Source organism: Megalops cyprinoides, chromosome 7, assembly GCF_013368585.1.
Source record: "Megalops cyprinoides isolate fMegCyp1 chromosome 7, fMegCyp1.pri, whole genome shotgun sequence".
Taxonomy (NCBI): domain Eukaryota; kingdom Metazoa; phylum Chordata; class Actinopteri; order Elopiformes; family Megalopidae; genus Megalops; species Megalops cyprinoides.
Window position 1 is genome coordinate 11,943,528 of NC_050589.1, and position 13,135 is coordinate 11,956,662.

At 46.8% G+C, this 13,135-nt stretch overlaps 1 protein-coding gene across 1 annotated transcript in view; it reads left to right on the forward strand.

Annotated features, from left to right (window-relative positions):
* LOC118780532 (kinesin-like protein KIF21B) overlaps positions 1 to 13,135 on the forward strand; it is a 53,426-nt gene that overhangs the window by 35,052 nt on the left and 5,239 nt on the right. The window contains exons 21-31 of the mRNA XM_036533077.1: positions 347 to 512; positions 1,660 to 1,714; positions 1,954 to 2,011; positions 2,152 to 2,357; positions 3,179 to 3,253; positions 3,382 to 3,495; positions 9,828 to 9,964; positions 11,493 to 11,673; positions 11,854 to 12,018; positions 12,110 to 12,227; positions 12,384 to 12,554. Coding sequence (XP_036388970.1) covers positions 347 to 512; positions 1,660 to 1,714; positions 1,954 to 2,011; positions 2,152 to 2,357; positions 3,179 to 3,253; positions 3,382 to 3,495; positions 9,828 to 9,964; positions 11,493 to 11,673; positions 11,854 to 12,018; positions 12,110 to 12,227; positions 12,384 to 12,554 — 1,446 coding nt within the window. The remainder of the gene's footprint in view (positions 1 to 346; positions 513 to 1,659; positions 1,715 to 1,953; positions 2,012 to 2,151; positions 2,358 to 3,178; positions 3,254 to 3,381; positions 3,496 to 9,827; positions 9,965 to 11,492; positions 11,674 to 11,853; positions 12,019 to 12,109; positions 12,228 to 12,383; positions 12,555 to 13,135) is intronic.

Here is a 13,135-nt window from a genome sequence, read left to right on the forward strand (position 1 = left end):
GGGATGCTTATGAAGGCAGGAGTTGAGTGGGAACTGGCCAGATGAGTGAAGGGTTATACGTGCGAAGTTATACCTGTTTGAGGTTTGGCTGCTGTTCTCTCAAATAAGGTTCTGTACCTGAATAATCAGGTAACGTGGGAAGTATGTTGCCTGGAAAATAAGAAATAAGACAAGGTAATTGGAGGCAGATCATTTTGATTGGAATGGAAACCATGTTTTTTAATCACTGTTTTGCTTGTGATTGCCTTACAATGTCATTGCACTGCCAAGATGCATCAATGGAGCATGTGAAATAAAACATAAAGTGTTTTTGCTGACTGCTGCTGCCACCATGTGGTCTGTGCAGGGACTGCAGGTGGCACAGAAGGAGGCCCAGATCCGGCTGCTGGAAGGCCAGCTCAGGCAGACGGACGTGATTGGCTCGACAAACAACCATGTGATTCCGGATGTGGTGAAGGAGAAGGCAGAATGCGTCCCAGAGCTGCAGGCGCTTATTCACAATGTCCAGATCGGTCAGTGTCCTCTCTTTGAAGTGGGGATCTCTAACTTCCTGTCTCCTTACTTCCTGTTTCCCCACTTTCCCTCAATCCCCTTACAGGCTCCACTCCCACTGGCTCATAACTGCAGTCTTAACAACTTAAGTACCTCCCTCCTCATAATATTAAGGACCACAAATACACTAACAATTGATAATGGGAGAATTTTTGTTTTAGATTATTTTATTTATTGATAAAAGATGATTCCTAGAACAGTGTCTATACATGCATCTATAGCGTGTAATTAGTGATAGGTTTTTGACATGATTGTCTAAATTGTTGTGTAGAGCAGATTTGTGTCTCCATCTAGAGCTCAGAAGCACAACTGCACAAGTTTATTTAGCAGCCAGATTTAATGGGGGTATAGGTCAAAGGTTATACCCGGCTCACTGTCTTTTCAATGATAGATTTAGTGGGGAGAGTTCAGCGATTAAAAACTACAGGAACACACAATGGTTTGATGATCAACTACCTCCCTGCGTTTACGAAGCTCTACTCAAAAGAAATGCTTTGTCACAGAGAAAAATGTGAGTAAATCTTTAGAAAAGGATTCCCTTCTCACATGCAACATCTAATTGAAACCTCTAATATTCTCAGCGTAGGGGAAAATTGATGACAGCCAACAGAAAGAGACGGTATCAGGCAGTACGGAGAAGGCTTCTCTCTTTCTGTTTGGCTCACCGTGTCATAAATTACACCTTCATGGTTCTGCCTCAGTGTTGCTTACCCATGGTAGGTTTTCCTTTCTGAGAGACTGTCCAATCACAATGGATTGCTTTCACCCTGTCCTGCCTCACCCTACGCTTGCCAAGGGGTGGGTGTAACTGGCAGGACACAATCCAATCACATACTTCACTTAAATATGAGGGGGTTGCAGAAGGCCAGACAGGAACAGCATAACCCCTTCTAGATGAAGGTGTCTCAACATGTGACGTTCGGGGAGGTGGTAGGAAATTTTGGGTGACAGAAGTCCAAAAGTTCACAGCCTTTGCCCCTGGCTCCAAGTATTCCTTGCACAGTGGTCTGATGGATTTGTAGAGACAACTCCACATGTTGTCACAGTCAGCTTTGATTGGACTGTCCCAAAGGTCAGGAAGGATGAGAATCTTATGTCTTTCCTCAGAGAATGGCTACGCTAGCACTGATGAGGAGGTGTCCGAATTTAACCAGGTGTCAGAGTGCCGGTGAGTAAGCTGAAACACTTTCTCTTTTAAACCACAAAAATGCAGAGCTAGTGAAGGAGTCTACATTAGTTCATTCCTAGTGATCATTTTTAACATTAAACGGTCTTTTAGGACTGATCGATAAACTCTGCTGATCTGTTTCTGAAGCTGGGTTTTTGTAGTTCTGAAGTATAATACGGAGAGGGGCCTTCCTGATGTTAATTCTTGCCGGTGCTTGTGTCTGTCTTATCCAGTCTCTCGCAATCCTTTCAAATGAAAGTGTCCACCAGTCAGGATGACTTCAAGTTGAAGGTAGGGAACATTAAGCCTCACCTGTCAAAACTGGGAGTTGTGTCATTTCCTGCCACTGGATGGCACCAGTGTATATCATGTCCCAGAGCCCATGTGTCAGTCTGGTTGAGGTGACCGCAGTGGTATGGTGCTTCCGGCAGGTGGAGCCGCGACTATCGGCACAGATGAGGGCGGTGTCAGCGGAACACCTGGGTCCCACCTTAGACGCCTGCACAAGGAACATCACCAAGTCGCTGGCCTCGCTGACCGAGGTGCAGGGGAACGGGCTGGGCTACTCCCTCAGGGACCCCAGCTACAAGGAGCGGGTCTCTCGCACCATCAGCCTGCCCATCCGCGGCAACACCTTGTGAGTTTGTGCCCCACCCTGCCCTGCCACGCCCCACCCTGCCCCGCCTGCCTTCACAGTGGCCACAGTATAGTGCCATGCACGGTCAGAATCCCTGCAACTATGGTCAGATATAGTCTCTGCCACAGCCTGCCAGGGAGAGGACCAGGTTGACTAGAAAAAGGGTCAGTAGTAGAGCATTTAATACCAGTGACAGGGCCTGACATGGTCACTGGCAAAGAACCATCACAGGCTTCTAAGCGTACCACTTCGCCTCTCCCGGTACGTCTTCCTCTTCTTCTGCCTCTGCCATCTTCCTGTTTATAGTGATATGACAGACACCCTCAATCAGGGAAGTTCAGTGACAGGTCAGCGGTCAGGCAAGTTTCTGTAAAGAAAATACAAATGGAGAAGAAAACAGCTACTGGTGACAGTAGCTTAGCAACATGTTGGCCTGTCATATTATGTGGCATAGCCATTTCACTGTGGACACTGATGATATGATGTATTGAAGCACATGTGTTGCGCGAAACATGCACATTGAGCACATGACACAGGGGACTTACTGTGCCTGACATGCTGCAGGTCCAAACCCATTTGAAACTCAGTGTCAGCAAGTTCATAACAGCTCAAAATTCAGTGAAAAAATTTCCTGCCAGAACACTGGTTGATGCCCTACTCAAGCTAGTTTGTCTGCATGTGCTTGTGTGTGTCTGTCTGCGTTTGTGTGTGTGTTTGTGCATGTGCACGTGTGCGTGCATTCGCGCGTGTGTGCGTGTGCGTGTGTATGTGTATGTGTGTGTGTGTGTGTGTGTGTGTGTGTGTATGTGTGTGTCGGTCAGTCCCAGGCAGTCCCGGCCCTCAGACACCTACCCGGTGATGCGCAGGAAGTCACATGACCAGGGGCAGCCTTACAGGTAATTCTGCTGCCTCGTCCATCTATCCAGCTGACCGGTTTGACCCCCACAGCATGGGATCATGGGAGCACCCTGAGAGTGTTTGGATTGGTGTGCGTGACAGGGCTCTGATACTCTCATCTCCACAGGTCCCCTGAAGTGATCTCCACTCCTCCGTCTTCCCCTCCCCTCCGACCCCGCTCTGACCGTAACGTCTTCTCCCGGCTTAGCAATAGCCAGAGCCAGGGATCCGCGCTGGACAAGTGAGTGACCCCCACCAAACACACACACACACACACTCACACTCACACATACACACATCCATTTCTCTTAAATGTCACTGCGAATCACAGGCAATGGGAAGCTATGGGGACATGTTTGGGGGGATATTCATGTCAATCAATCAGTCAGTTTCAGTTTTAAGCAAAGTTGAAACAGAGCTGTTAGGGCTGAATGTCAAATCAAAGGACAAGCACTCCGACCCAGTGCTGCTGTGTGTGCCTGCATGTACATGACAGCCTACAGAAAGAAAGAACCATTTCATTGTGAGGCAGCATATTGCAGCCAAACTACAATGACACATTGACACATTGCAGTATTTAATACTGTAGAATTTAAAGTGGAAGAAATGAAGTAGAAGATAAACAGAGTGTGTGAGGTGTTGCATCCATAATTGCAGCTTTCTGTAGCTGTATTCATCTACTGTTGTGTGTATTGTACTGTTACTGATGTGGTAAAGTATGGTTTATGACGTGCATGTAATTACATGTGAAAGCATGTGAGTTCAGATGATTGATTTTTTACATTAACAGATTAATGAGTATTACTTTTTCATAAAGGACTAGAGCTTAAATTGAAGGGGCTGCAGATTTCAATACTAATATCACCCCCGGAGAATCCCCCATGTACTGGTAGATGCTCCGTATTGACGTAGGCTTAAATTCACTTCTGTTTCAATCACAGGATGTTTAGGGATGTTGACCAATGGCTTTTCTTCCCCAAACTCGATTGTGAATTATTGCTTTTTCCATTAAACCACCGGGGAGCTTATTTCCCATTCCGCAGGATTCATTGAGGTGACACTTTAGCGCAGAGCCCACAGTTCGGTAGTAATGAAATGTCCCCTTTGATCTGGATCGAAGTTGGAGATACCAACGTTGTGAATAAACACGGCCAGATCTTCCCGCCGATGAGCTTCTTGGAAGACTGTGTTACAGAAAAAAAAGAGTATTTGTGTTTTGCTTGTCTGGTTCTGAACCGGTGCAGTGTTATACCTACTGTATAAACGTGGTGCAGTACTAACAGCATTTGACTATGACATCAGCATGGTAAACCCTGTCTGAAGTGTTTTGTCACATGCTAGTGATGAAATTGCACACTAGATGTCAGCAGGTTTGGATGCAAAGGTTATGGTTGAGGAATCTGGGTTGGATCGTGCAATGTAGTGGACCACCCCCTGCTGCAGTAACGGTAATGATGCAGGATAACTTGGTTATGTAATGTGTCTGGTTTTACCCGCTGAGGTCATGTCATTGTTACTTCCACATCTTGACCATTTCTCATCTCTCCATTATGCTGATCTTGGCTGGATGAGTGAAGGTTCTGAAAGCATGCAGTTACACGATGGGTGTGTTAGCATGGACTTTGTTTGTATTGAATATGGTGTAAAGAAGCTCAGAGTATTGTATCCATGTTAAAATTCCCTGACACTTAAACCAGTGACTGGCAATAATGCACCCCTTTCCTTAAAACATTTGCTTCAATGAGGTGCAAAAATCTGCAATAAGTGTCTGTCTTTTTAAAATAAACCTTTAAAGCTCTAGGTTACGTTTTCTCCCTTAGGAATAAAATGCTAAGAGACACGTGGGTGTGGATGAGTGACGATGGCTTGGCCCCCATATGGATTGACAGTCCTGTACTGGTTTTAGAGAGGGGGCTTTGAGGTGGGCTTGGCTCTGTTGCCAAGGAAAAGTGCAGCAGCATGTGGTGACTGGCTCTGCTATGACTGCCCAGTTGGTTCAGTGCTCTAAGCATCCCTCTTGAACTCTATCCTCCCTTACCTGTCTTCTTCCTCCCCTGTCAGCTGCCTGTCCCCTGGAAGCCCCTCCCCCTACCCCCTTCTCTGCCCCTCCACCCCTAACCCTGCTGCTGCTCTGTCCGTAGGTCTGATGACAGCGACTCCTCCCTGTGCTCAGGTAGAGACCTGTTTCTTGCCCATTCTGTCTCTGTTGCCTGATTGGTTAGCTCTGAGGCCCGCCCCTCTGTGTGTGAGGGGGCGGAGCTGTGGTTTGTGCATGTTTCATCTTTGTGTTCCCTCTACCTCTCTGTTCTTTTATTGCTTTTTTCCACTTCCCCCAATTTCTGAATGAACTTCTCAGACTGGAGGCCGCACAGTGGGCTGTGAAAGAAGGCTCTCAGCTTTCTTCCTGGTTATTGTGCTCTTTGGAGACAATTCCAAGCCACTTAACTGCAAGGTCATCTGAAGGTAACTTGGCATCAGTGCGAAGAACTCTCTTTAACTTGGATCCATGCCGGTGAAGTACCTCAAATTTCCACCAGATGGTGCTGGCATAAACCACAGATGGTTGAGCATTTACTCTTACTCTCAAAGCAGCAGTACTGAGCTGCTCAATAGTGCTAATTACTGCTAATCTGTGAACATCCTGGATTTAAATCTGCATATATACTGATGATTATGATCAAGAACAAAAGTAAACCTTCAATCCAAAGAGAGGTAACACTATATACAAAAAACTAATCTTGTTTTTTTATTTTAAATCTCATATAACTAACCATTATAACAGAAACTGAAAACGATTATCTTGGCTGTGATCCATTTACAATCCTAGCCCCTGGGCTCTGGCTGGCTTGCTGTGCATTTTCTGTCTGATAATCTAATACCTCTCGCTGTTTCAGTAACCCTGACAGGGTTATTGCATTTATTCTTTTGCTTTTGACTGTATATTTTTCCATTATTGCATTACCAGCTAATGGCCCCACAGCTGGAAAGGCACAGAGCCGTATGACGTGTTTCTGTGGGATGTAGAGGAGGTGCTTTCCCTGCGTGCTTCGCCTCTGTAGTCAGCTGTGACGGTCACATACAGGTGGCCTTGTCTTAGTCGCTCCCTTGCCAGCCAGCATCTGCCGCTGCCGTAGCTCCAAGCACGACAGCCGCCTTCATCCCGCGCCAGGTGTGATCACGGAGGCCGCCACGGCCTGCCCCGCCCGCCGCTACCCGCCTCCTCGCCTTTGATGGCTCCCGCTCGTGCGAGGTGTGTGTTTCCTGGGTAACGGCCCAAGCCCCTGAGCAATCGTAGGGGAAAAACAGCCTGAGGGCTCCTATATGCCCCGTAATCATGGCCCCTTTGAAGGGGTTTCCACCTACCATGGCGCTGATTGCCTTTGCCAAATCGCTGGTGCCGGCCCATGTTGATCCCAGTGTGAGAGTGCTTTGATAAGGTTCATTCAGAAGAACATGCACCTCCCCCCCACCCCACAAATACTAACACACGCGCACACACACACACACTGTACTGACCGTCTGCACAGACTGGCCAGATTCGGACTCCCCTCTTGACTGCAAGCATGGGGGAGGGTTTCTCCCCCAGGTTTGGGTTTTGGAAGGAGAAGGACGGTCCAGTTTGGTGTGTGCACCCCACTGCTCTCGGCTGTCACAACAGCCACGCCTGCAGAGAGGGAGGTGAAATGCTGCATGAGTGAAGCCCTCCTGATGCATCTTGCATGTGACAGGTCCCCATTTGGTTTCAGCCCAGATGTTTTGGTATCCATCATTCGATCTGTTTTGCTGTGCCTGTCTGCGTGAGTCTTTTTTGGTTTGGGATGCATGCAGCTTGTCAGTGTGGTTTTTGTTGTTGAGTTCTTCCTGCCACTTAAGGTGATGTTGGTGGCTAATAGGACTTAGGGAGTAGGGTCAGGGTATACAGGCCTTGCATGTGCACCATAGAGATATTATCACTGTGTATACTGGCAAGCACACATGCTGTGGGTAAGTAGACTGACTTGTGAGGGTGAATGGAATTCTGGAATAGCCCTTTTAAAAGGTAATGGAGATCAGTATTAAGGGCTGGAGGTAAAATCTATTACACAGAATTTCACTTCACACATGATTCCAAGTCAGACAGGAATTGGGGAATGGCCTTTAGAGAAGGTCTTATTGAGGGCTTTTCAGGATCTCTGACCCAGTCCTGATCCGGCTGCCTTGTTGATCAGCAGTGTTCAAATCATTAAGATATGCTCCAGTAGAGGTGGAAATCAGTTCTCCTACTTTTGTAGTTTTTCTTAATTTACAGATTATCTTTTCTTTGAATACACATCACTGAATTTCCATCACTAGCTGAACTAAGTGAAAAGTGCTTGGGAGATAAAAATGGTTCAGTTCTTTAAATTAGTTATTCAGTCCAAATGCCAGAGAAGGGGTAATGAATTCAAGCCTTAAGACAGCAATATATTTGGTTACCCTTGGTGAAAACAAAACATGCAGAAACCAAGGCCCGTCAGGATCAAATCTGACCCTGTCCTTTTTACATCAGCACGTTTTTAACCACGTTACATAACCATGTTTGTCTTTCTGGAATGAAACCCCTAACCTTCATCTCGACTGTCTCTCTGATGTCAACACCCTGTGCTGTGCTCCTCTTTGTAGAGGGGCGGGGCTGAGGTCTGTCAGGGCTCCTTGGTCCCAGGAGACGGCACGGCCTTTAGTCAGCCGTGACTGCTCCATTCTGCCAGCCTCAGCTCGGCAGCTCGTTTGCTGTGATTGCATCGTTAGGGCATCAGAGGTGTCGGATGGGCCCACCAGAGACCAATTTCCCCCCCCATTGCGGTGTTTTTCCTCTCGCTCGGGCGGGGCAACAGTGCGGCGGGAGCACCTCGTTATCTCGCTTCCCAAAATAAAGAGGAGAAAAACTTTCTCTTGCTCAGGTAGACGGGGCGATGGAAACGCTGGGAGACGGTTGGGGGGGGTTAATTGACAGTTGAGAAAAGATTTGTGGGGTGGAGAGAATGGGTTTGGAGAGCACAAATCAACAAGCACTACAACAGTAGCGACTAAAATAAATTTGAGAACAGTCCCAGCAGAACTGGTGATGGCATGTTGGCTCTCCCTCACAGAATGCAAATCCTTTGGAGTATTCTGTGTCTCGCCTGGTTGCAACACACTTTCCCCCCAGGAGGGGGCAGTGTGCAGTTAGTAGTGATGGGAGAGTTTTCCAGTGAATAAAGTGCACCTATAAAGTGCATCTGTTGTTTTGATATTTGCAGGTGATTTTTGGATTCAGGTAGGAATTTCACAGGGCTCCTCTAGCTGCTTCCTGCTGTGTTAAATCATATCCTGTAGGAAGAACATTGAATAAATAGAAGTGGGAGAAGATCTTATAAATTAAGATCGGTGGTTTAGCTCGTCCATTGACAGCTCCTTGACACTCTGTCTTGGCTCATAGTAAATGCGAACAGCTTATGATGTACGTTCCTGCTATCGTTTTGCACAGATAACTGCAGACAATGAACACGTGTTTTAAGCGCCCCTGCAGATTTGGGACTGAAGTGCTTTGGAATTTAATTGGGGGAAAATCCAGCTCACAGAGCACCTGTCAGGGGAAGGAGCACTGCCTGCCTGCCTGCCTGCTTGTCTCTACTGTGGCAGTGTTTGAATATTTATCAAAAAAAGGAACCGAAAAAAATTATTTAAAAACTTGAGATGTCCTCATTTATTTTTGTTTTTCCCTGTTATAAAAAAGAAATGGGACACTAGGATACTCCTAGGATATAATTGTGCGCACACATACACACAGACACAGAGATACACACACACACACACACACACACACACACACACACTCACATACACTCAGGAATGTATGTGTACACACAGACACACACCATCTTAACTGTAACTATAATTCTGTTTCAAGTTAAACTGGATAATTTCATGAAGATGTTCCCTGCTAAGACCTCATAATTCAGGCTTTTTTTGTTGACTGATGTTTTGGGAACAAAGCCCAGACTCTAATGCAGTCATCACTCAAGTTTTAGGACAGTCAGAGATACTCCAACTGCCATCCCATTTAACAGACGGCTCTTATTCCCCGAAGAATAGTAGTTTAATGAGACTGCTGCAAAGCATAAATAAGGATAATTTGGCTTGGTAAAAAAAATGCAAAAAAAAGAAATATTTTATTGGTTCACAATGTAGATGACTTTTATGCTCAGGCAAACAACAATCTGAACCCATTAACATGTAAGAGTAGTATTGAAATTTAGTATAGTAACAAAGTTACCCAACTGCTTCCCTGACTGGAGCTAAGTGAATGAATCACCTTATTTCACAGCTCTGCTGTCCTGTTAAAAGGACATGCCAGTTAGTCAATTACCAGCCTATCAAATTCGCCCCATTAGAGACCTTTAGAAGTCTGGACAGCCCTTTCACTGCTGTATTTATTGAGCACAATTTTCAAGTGTACAACAGAATAAGAGGACATAATGAGGAAGTAATTGCATCATGGAGGACTGTAGGGCCGTTGTGTCAGTGTGCCCTCATCAGGTGGAGCTTGTAATTACACATGTGTTTTTGCGGCAGGGGGGTGATTAGCGCGGTGGGGGGAGTGAAAGGAGCCAGGACAGCCCCGCTGCAGTGCGTTTCCGTGGCAGAGGGCCATTCCAAAGCTGTGCTGTGTGTGGACGCCACGGACGAGCTGCTCTTCACCGGATCCAAAGGTACGGCCACAGTCCTCTCCGCAGCAGTCAGTTGCTGTTCAATTCCCCACTAGGGCACTGCTGTTGTACCCATGAGTAAGGTGCTTAACCCACAGTTGCTTCTCCAGCTATCCATTTATATCCAGCTATATAAATGGATAATATTGTACCCTATGTAAGTCACTCTGGGTAAGAGCATCTGCTAAATGACAATAATGTAATATAATGTGACACAGTATCATTCACACATTGCACACATACACATACAGATACATGTCCCACCCTATCAACGCGCTCCAATGATATTTCAAAGTCCACCCGCTCTTTACACACCCATTTTAAGCCCCCCCACCTTTATGTACCTTTGTATCTGTCCCCACCTCACCTTGTACACCTCAGGACCAGGTCACATGCCACGTAGCTAGATTTACCTGCTCTCTATGTGACAGAAAATGGCAGGAAATTGTAGGGGACAAATGAACTTGGTAACTGTATTAGTTTATTGCTAAATATATTGCCATATTGTAGTCTCTTTAATAGAGACCTGAGGAAGCAGAAAATTGAGAGATAGACTTTGTAGGGAGGAGAATATGAGGTGAACACTCTTTTCTTAGGGAATGGTATTGCAGAGGATTGGCACTTCTTGACCTTGGCCTTGTCTTATTTCATGCTTATAGACCTTTCCTGTCAGATGGGTAGAGATTGCAGTCTAATTAAAATGGACACACAAGAAATGGCTTTATAGTCACTAAGGTTTGAAGGGTTAATACCACATGGTCCCAGGGGACTGGCTGCTTGGCGTTATATGAACACAGCCGTGGACTGAAGCAATTGAATCAAATTGCTCAGTGCAGTTAGACAGTGAAGGGAGGTCCAATCAAAAATCCAGAGTTCTGCAGCTTACCACTTGCCCCTTCACAGAGCCCTGGTGTGAGCCTGCTGTAGTGGAAGGGCGGGGAGGGGGGTGTCCAGAAGGCTGGCTGAAATGGGGCCCTGATCAGAGCAGGTGTGATCATCTGCTCCTTTTTCTCTCTGAAATTTCACCAGATACTATATACTCAGCCCAGCAGTAGAGATTTAGTGCTGAACACACCATTACCTCACGGTCTTCATTGTCCCTGGCTCACTGATTCCCTGCTGGGGGCAGCAGGAAGGCCTGCTTATGAAGCATGGCACCCTGCAAATGGAGAGAGAACAACTGTTTTTGCTTAGCTTGGACTAGAAATGGGGCCAGAATATTGGAGGTGCATTTTTAAATGCACCTATCCTAGAACTATAACTATGCAATCAGAACGCAAATCATAAGACCATAAGACAGTTTGAATCAGCTTCATTAATTCATTCAGAAGTTTGGAGTGCATTGAGACAAGATACGGACTATGCTTCCCACCAGCACCCCTGCATAACATTCTGTAGTGATCTGCTTATCAAGCATGTCGCTGGAAGCTCAATTACATCAGAGGTTCTTTTGAGACTTGCCATTTGGCTTGTTTATTTTCACTCAGATTTTGGTGTGTACATTTTTTGTGTGTGTTTTAAATCTTTGCAGACCGCACATGTAAGATGTGGAACCTGGTGACAGGGCAGGAGATCGTCACCCTAAAGGGCCACCCCAACAACGTGGTGTCCGTCAAGTACTGCAGCAGCTCCTGTCTGGTCTTCACCGTCTCCACCTCCTTCATCAAAGTGTGGGACATCCGTGACTCTGTGAAGTGTGTGCGCACCCTCACGTGAGTGTCCCCTGAACAAATCACGTAGTCGACTCTCAGAAGTCCCACCAATCAAGGTTTTAAGTTATTCCCCCACCTACCACCCCACCAGTCAGCTTCTGACTTTCCTACCCTGCCTGCTGTCCACCATCCTCTGAAACAATGTAATTATCATGCTCTAATAAACCTCTCCCTCCTCAGGTCTTCAGGTCAGGTGATTACGGGAGACGCCTTTGCCGGCACCGCCACCCGCACCATGAATGCAGCTCCAGGGGAGTACCAGATCAACCAGATCGCCCTGAACCCGGCCGGCTCTGTGATGTACGCGGCAGCCGGCAACACGGTCAGGATCTGGGACCTCAGCAGGTGAGGACATCGGTGTCAGCCTTTTAGTCAGATGTGAGCGCTTCACTCTCCTCCTTGTTTGTGGCACTGACTGTGGTCATCTGTGGCACAGGATGCAGGCCACAGGGAAGCTGACCGGTCACATTGGATCGGTGATGTGTCTTACAGTTGGCCAGTCCATGGGAGGCAAAGACCAGGTCATCACTGGGTCAAAAGACCATTATGTCAAGGTAAGGGAATGGACAACAGACAGGAGGAAAGTGAACTTAATTGTGCTGATGGGTTCCATTCTGTGTTTGTGTGTGTGAACAGTAGTGATGGTAATGTTACTGTCCCTCTTAAACTCTGATGGTGACTGTGCTCCACCGGCGTCCATTTTGCTCAAGGCATTCGATGTGGTAGAAGGCATTGTGGGAAATGTAGGCCCTGCTCACAATTTTGAGCCTCCGCATTACGACGGCATCGAGTGCCTGGCCATCCAGGGGAAGGTGCTCTTCAGTGGCTCCCGTGACAATGGGATCAAGAAGTGGGATCTGGAGCAACAGGATCTGATCCAGGTACAGTAGAAAGACCATCATTTCTTTGGGCATTAGTCTTAGTGAGGCTACAGCCTGTCCTTAGCTCTCATGTATTGGTCATGCTTATTCAAAATGATGAGCAGCAGATGCTGACCTTCTCTGGTTTAACCAATAGCACAGTTACAATTATATGTGTCCCGTCTTTGTGTGTGTGTATGTGTGCCTGCCTGTGTCTGTGTTTGTGTGGGAGTTTGCATTTTTGCACATGCACGTGTGTGTGTGTGTGTTCATTCTGTGTCTGTGTCTTCATTCTCTGATATGGAGCCAATAGAGTGCCATCCTCGTGGGCTCACGGGCCTTAATGCCCCACAGACACGGCGCCGACCCGCTGGCTGCCATTTATCGCTCGCTCAGCCATGAGACTGAGATGGAGGGAGAGTAGACACAGCTTTAAATCACAGCCCAGGTGACCGGTGAAGTGTGATCATTAACTATGTTCACCCCCTAGCAACGGTAAGCAGGCAGAACCGTACAGTATGGAAGCTGTGGGAAGGTGCAGAGAGCAGAGAGGCAGTTTAACGTGCTATTGTTGCTTTCTTGGTGATCCGCAGGGCTCAGTG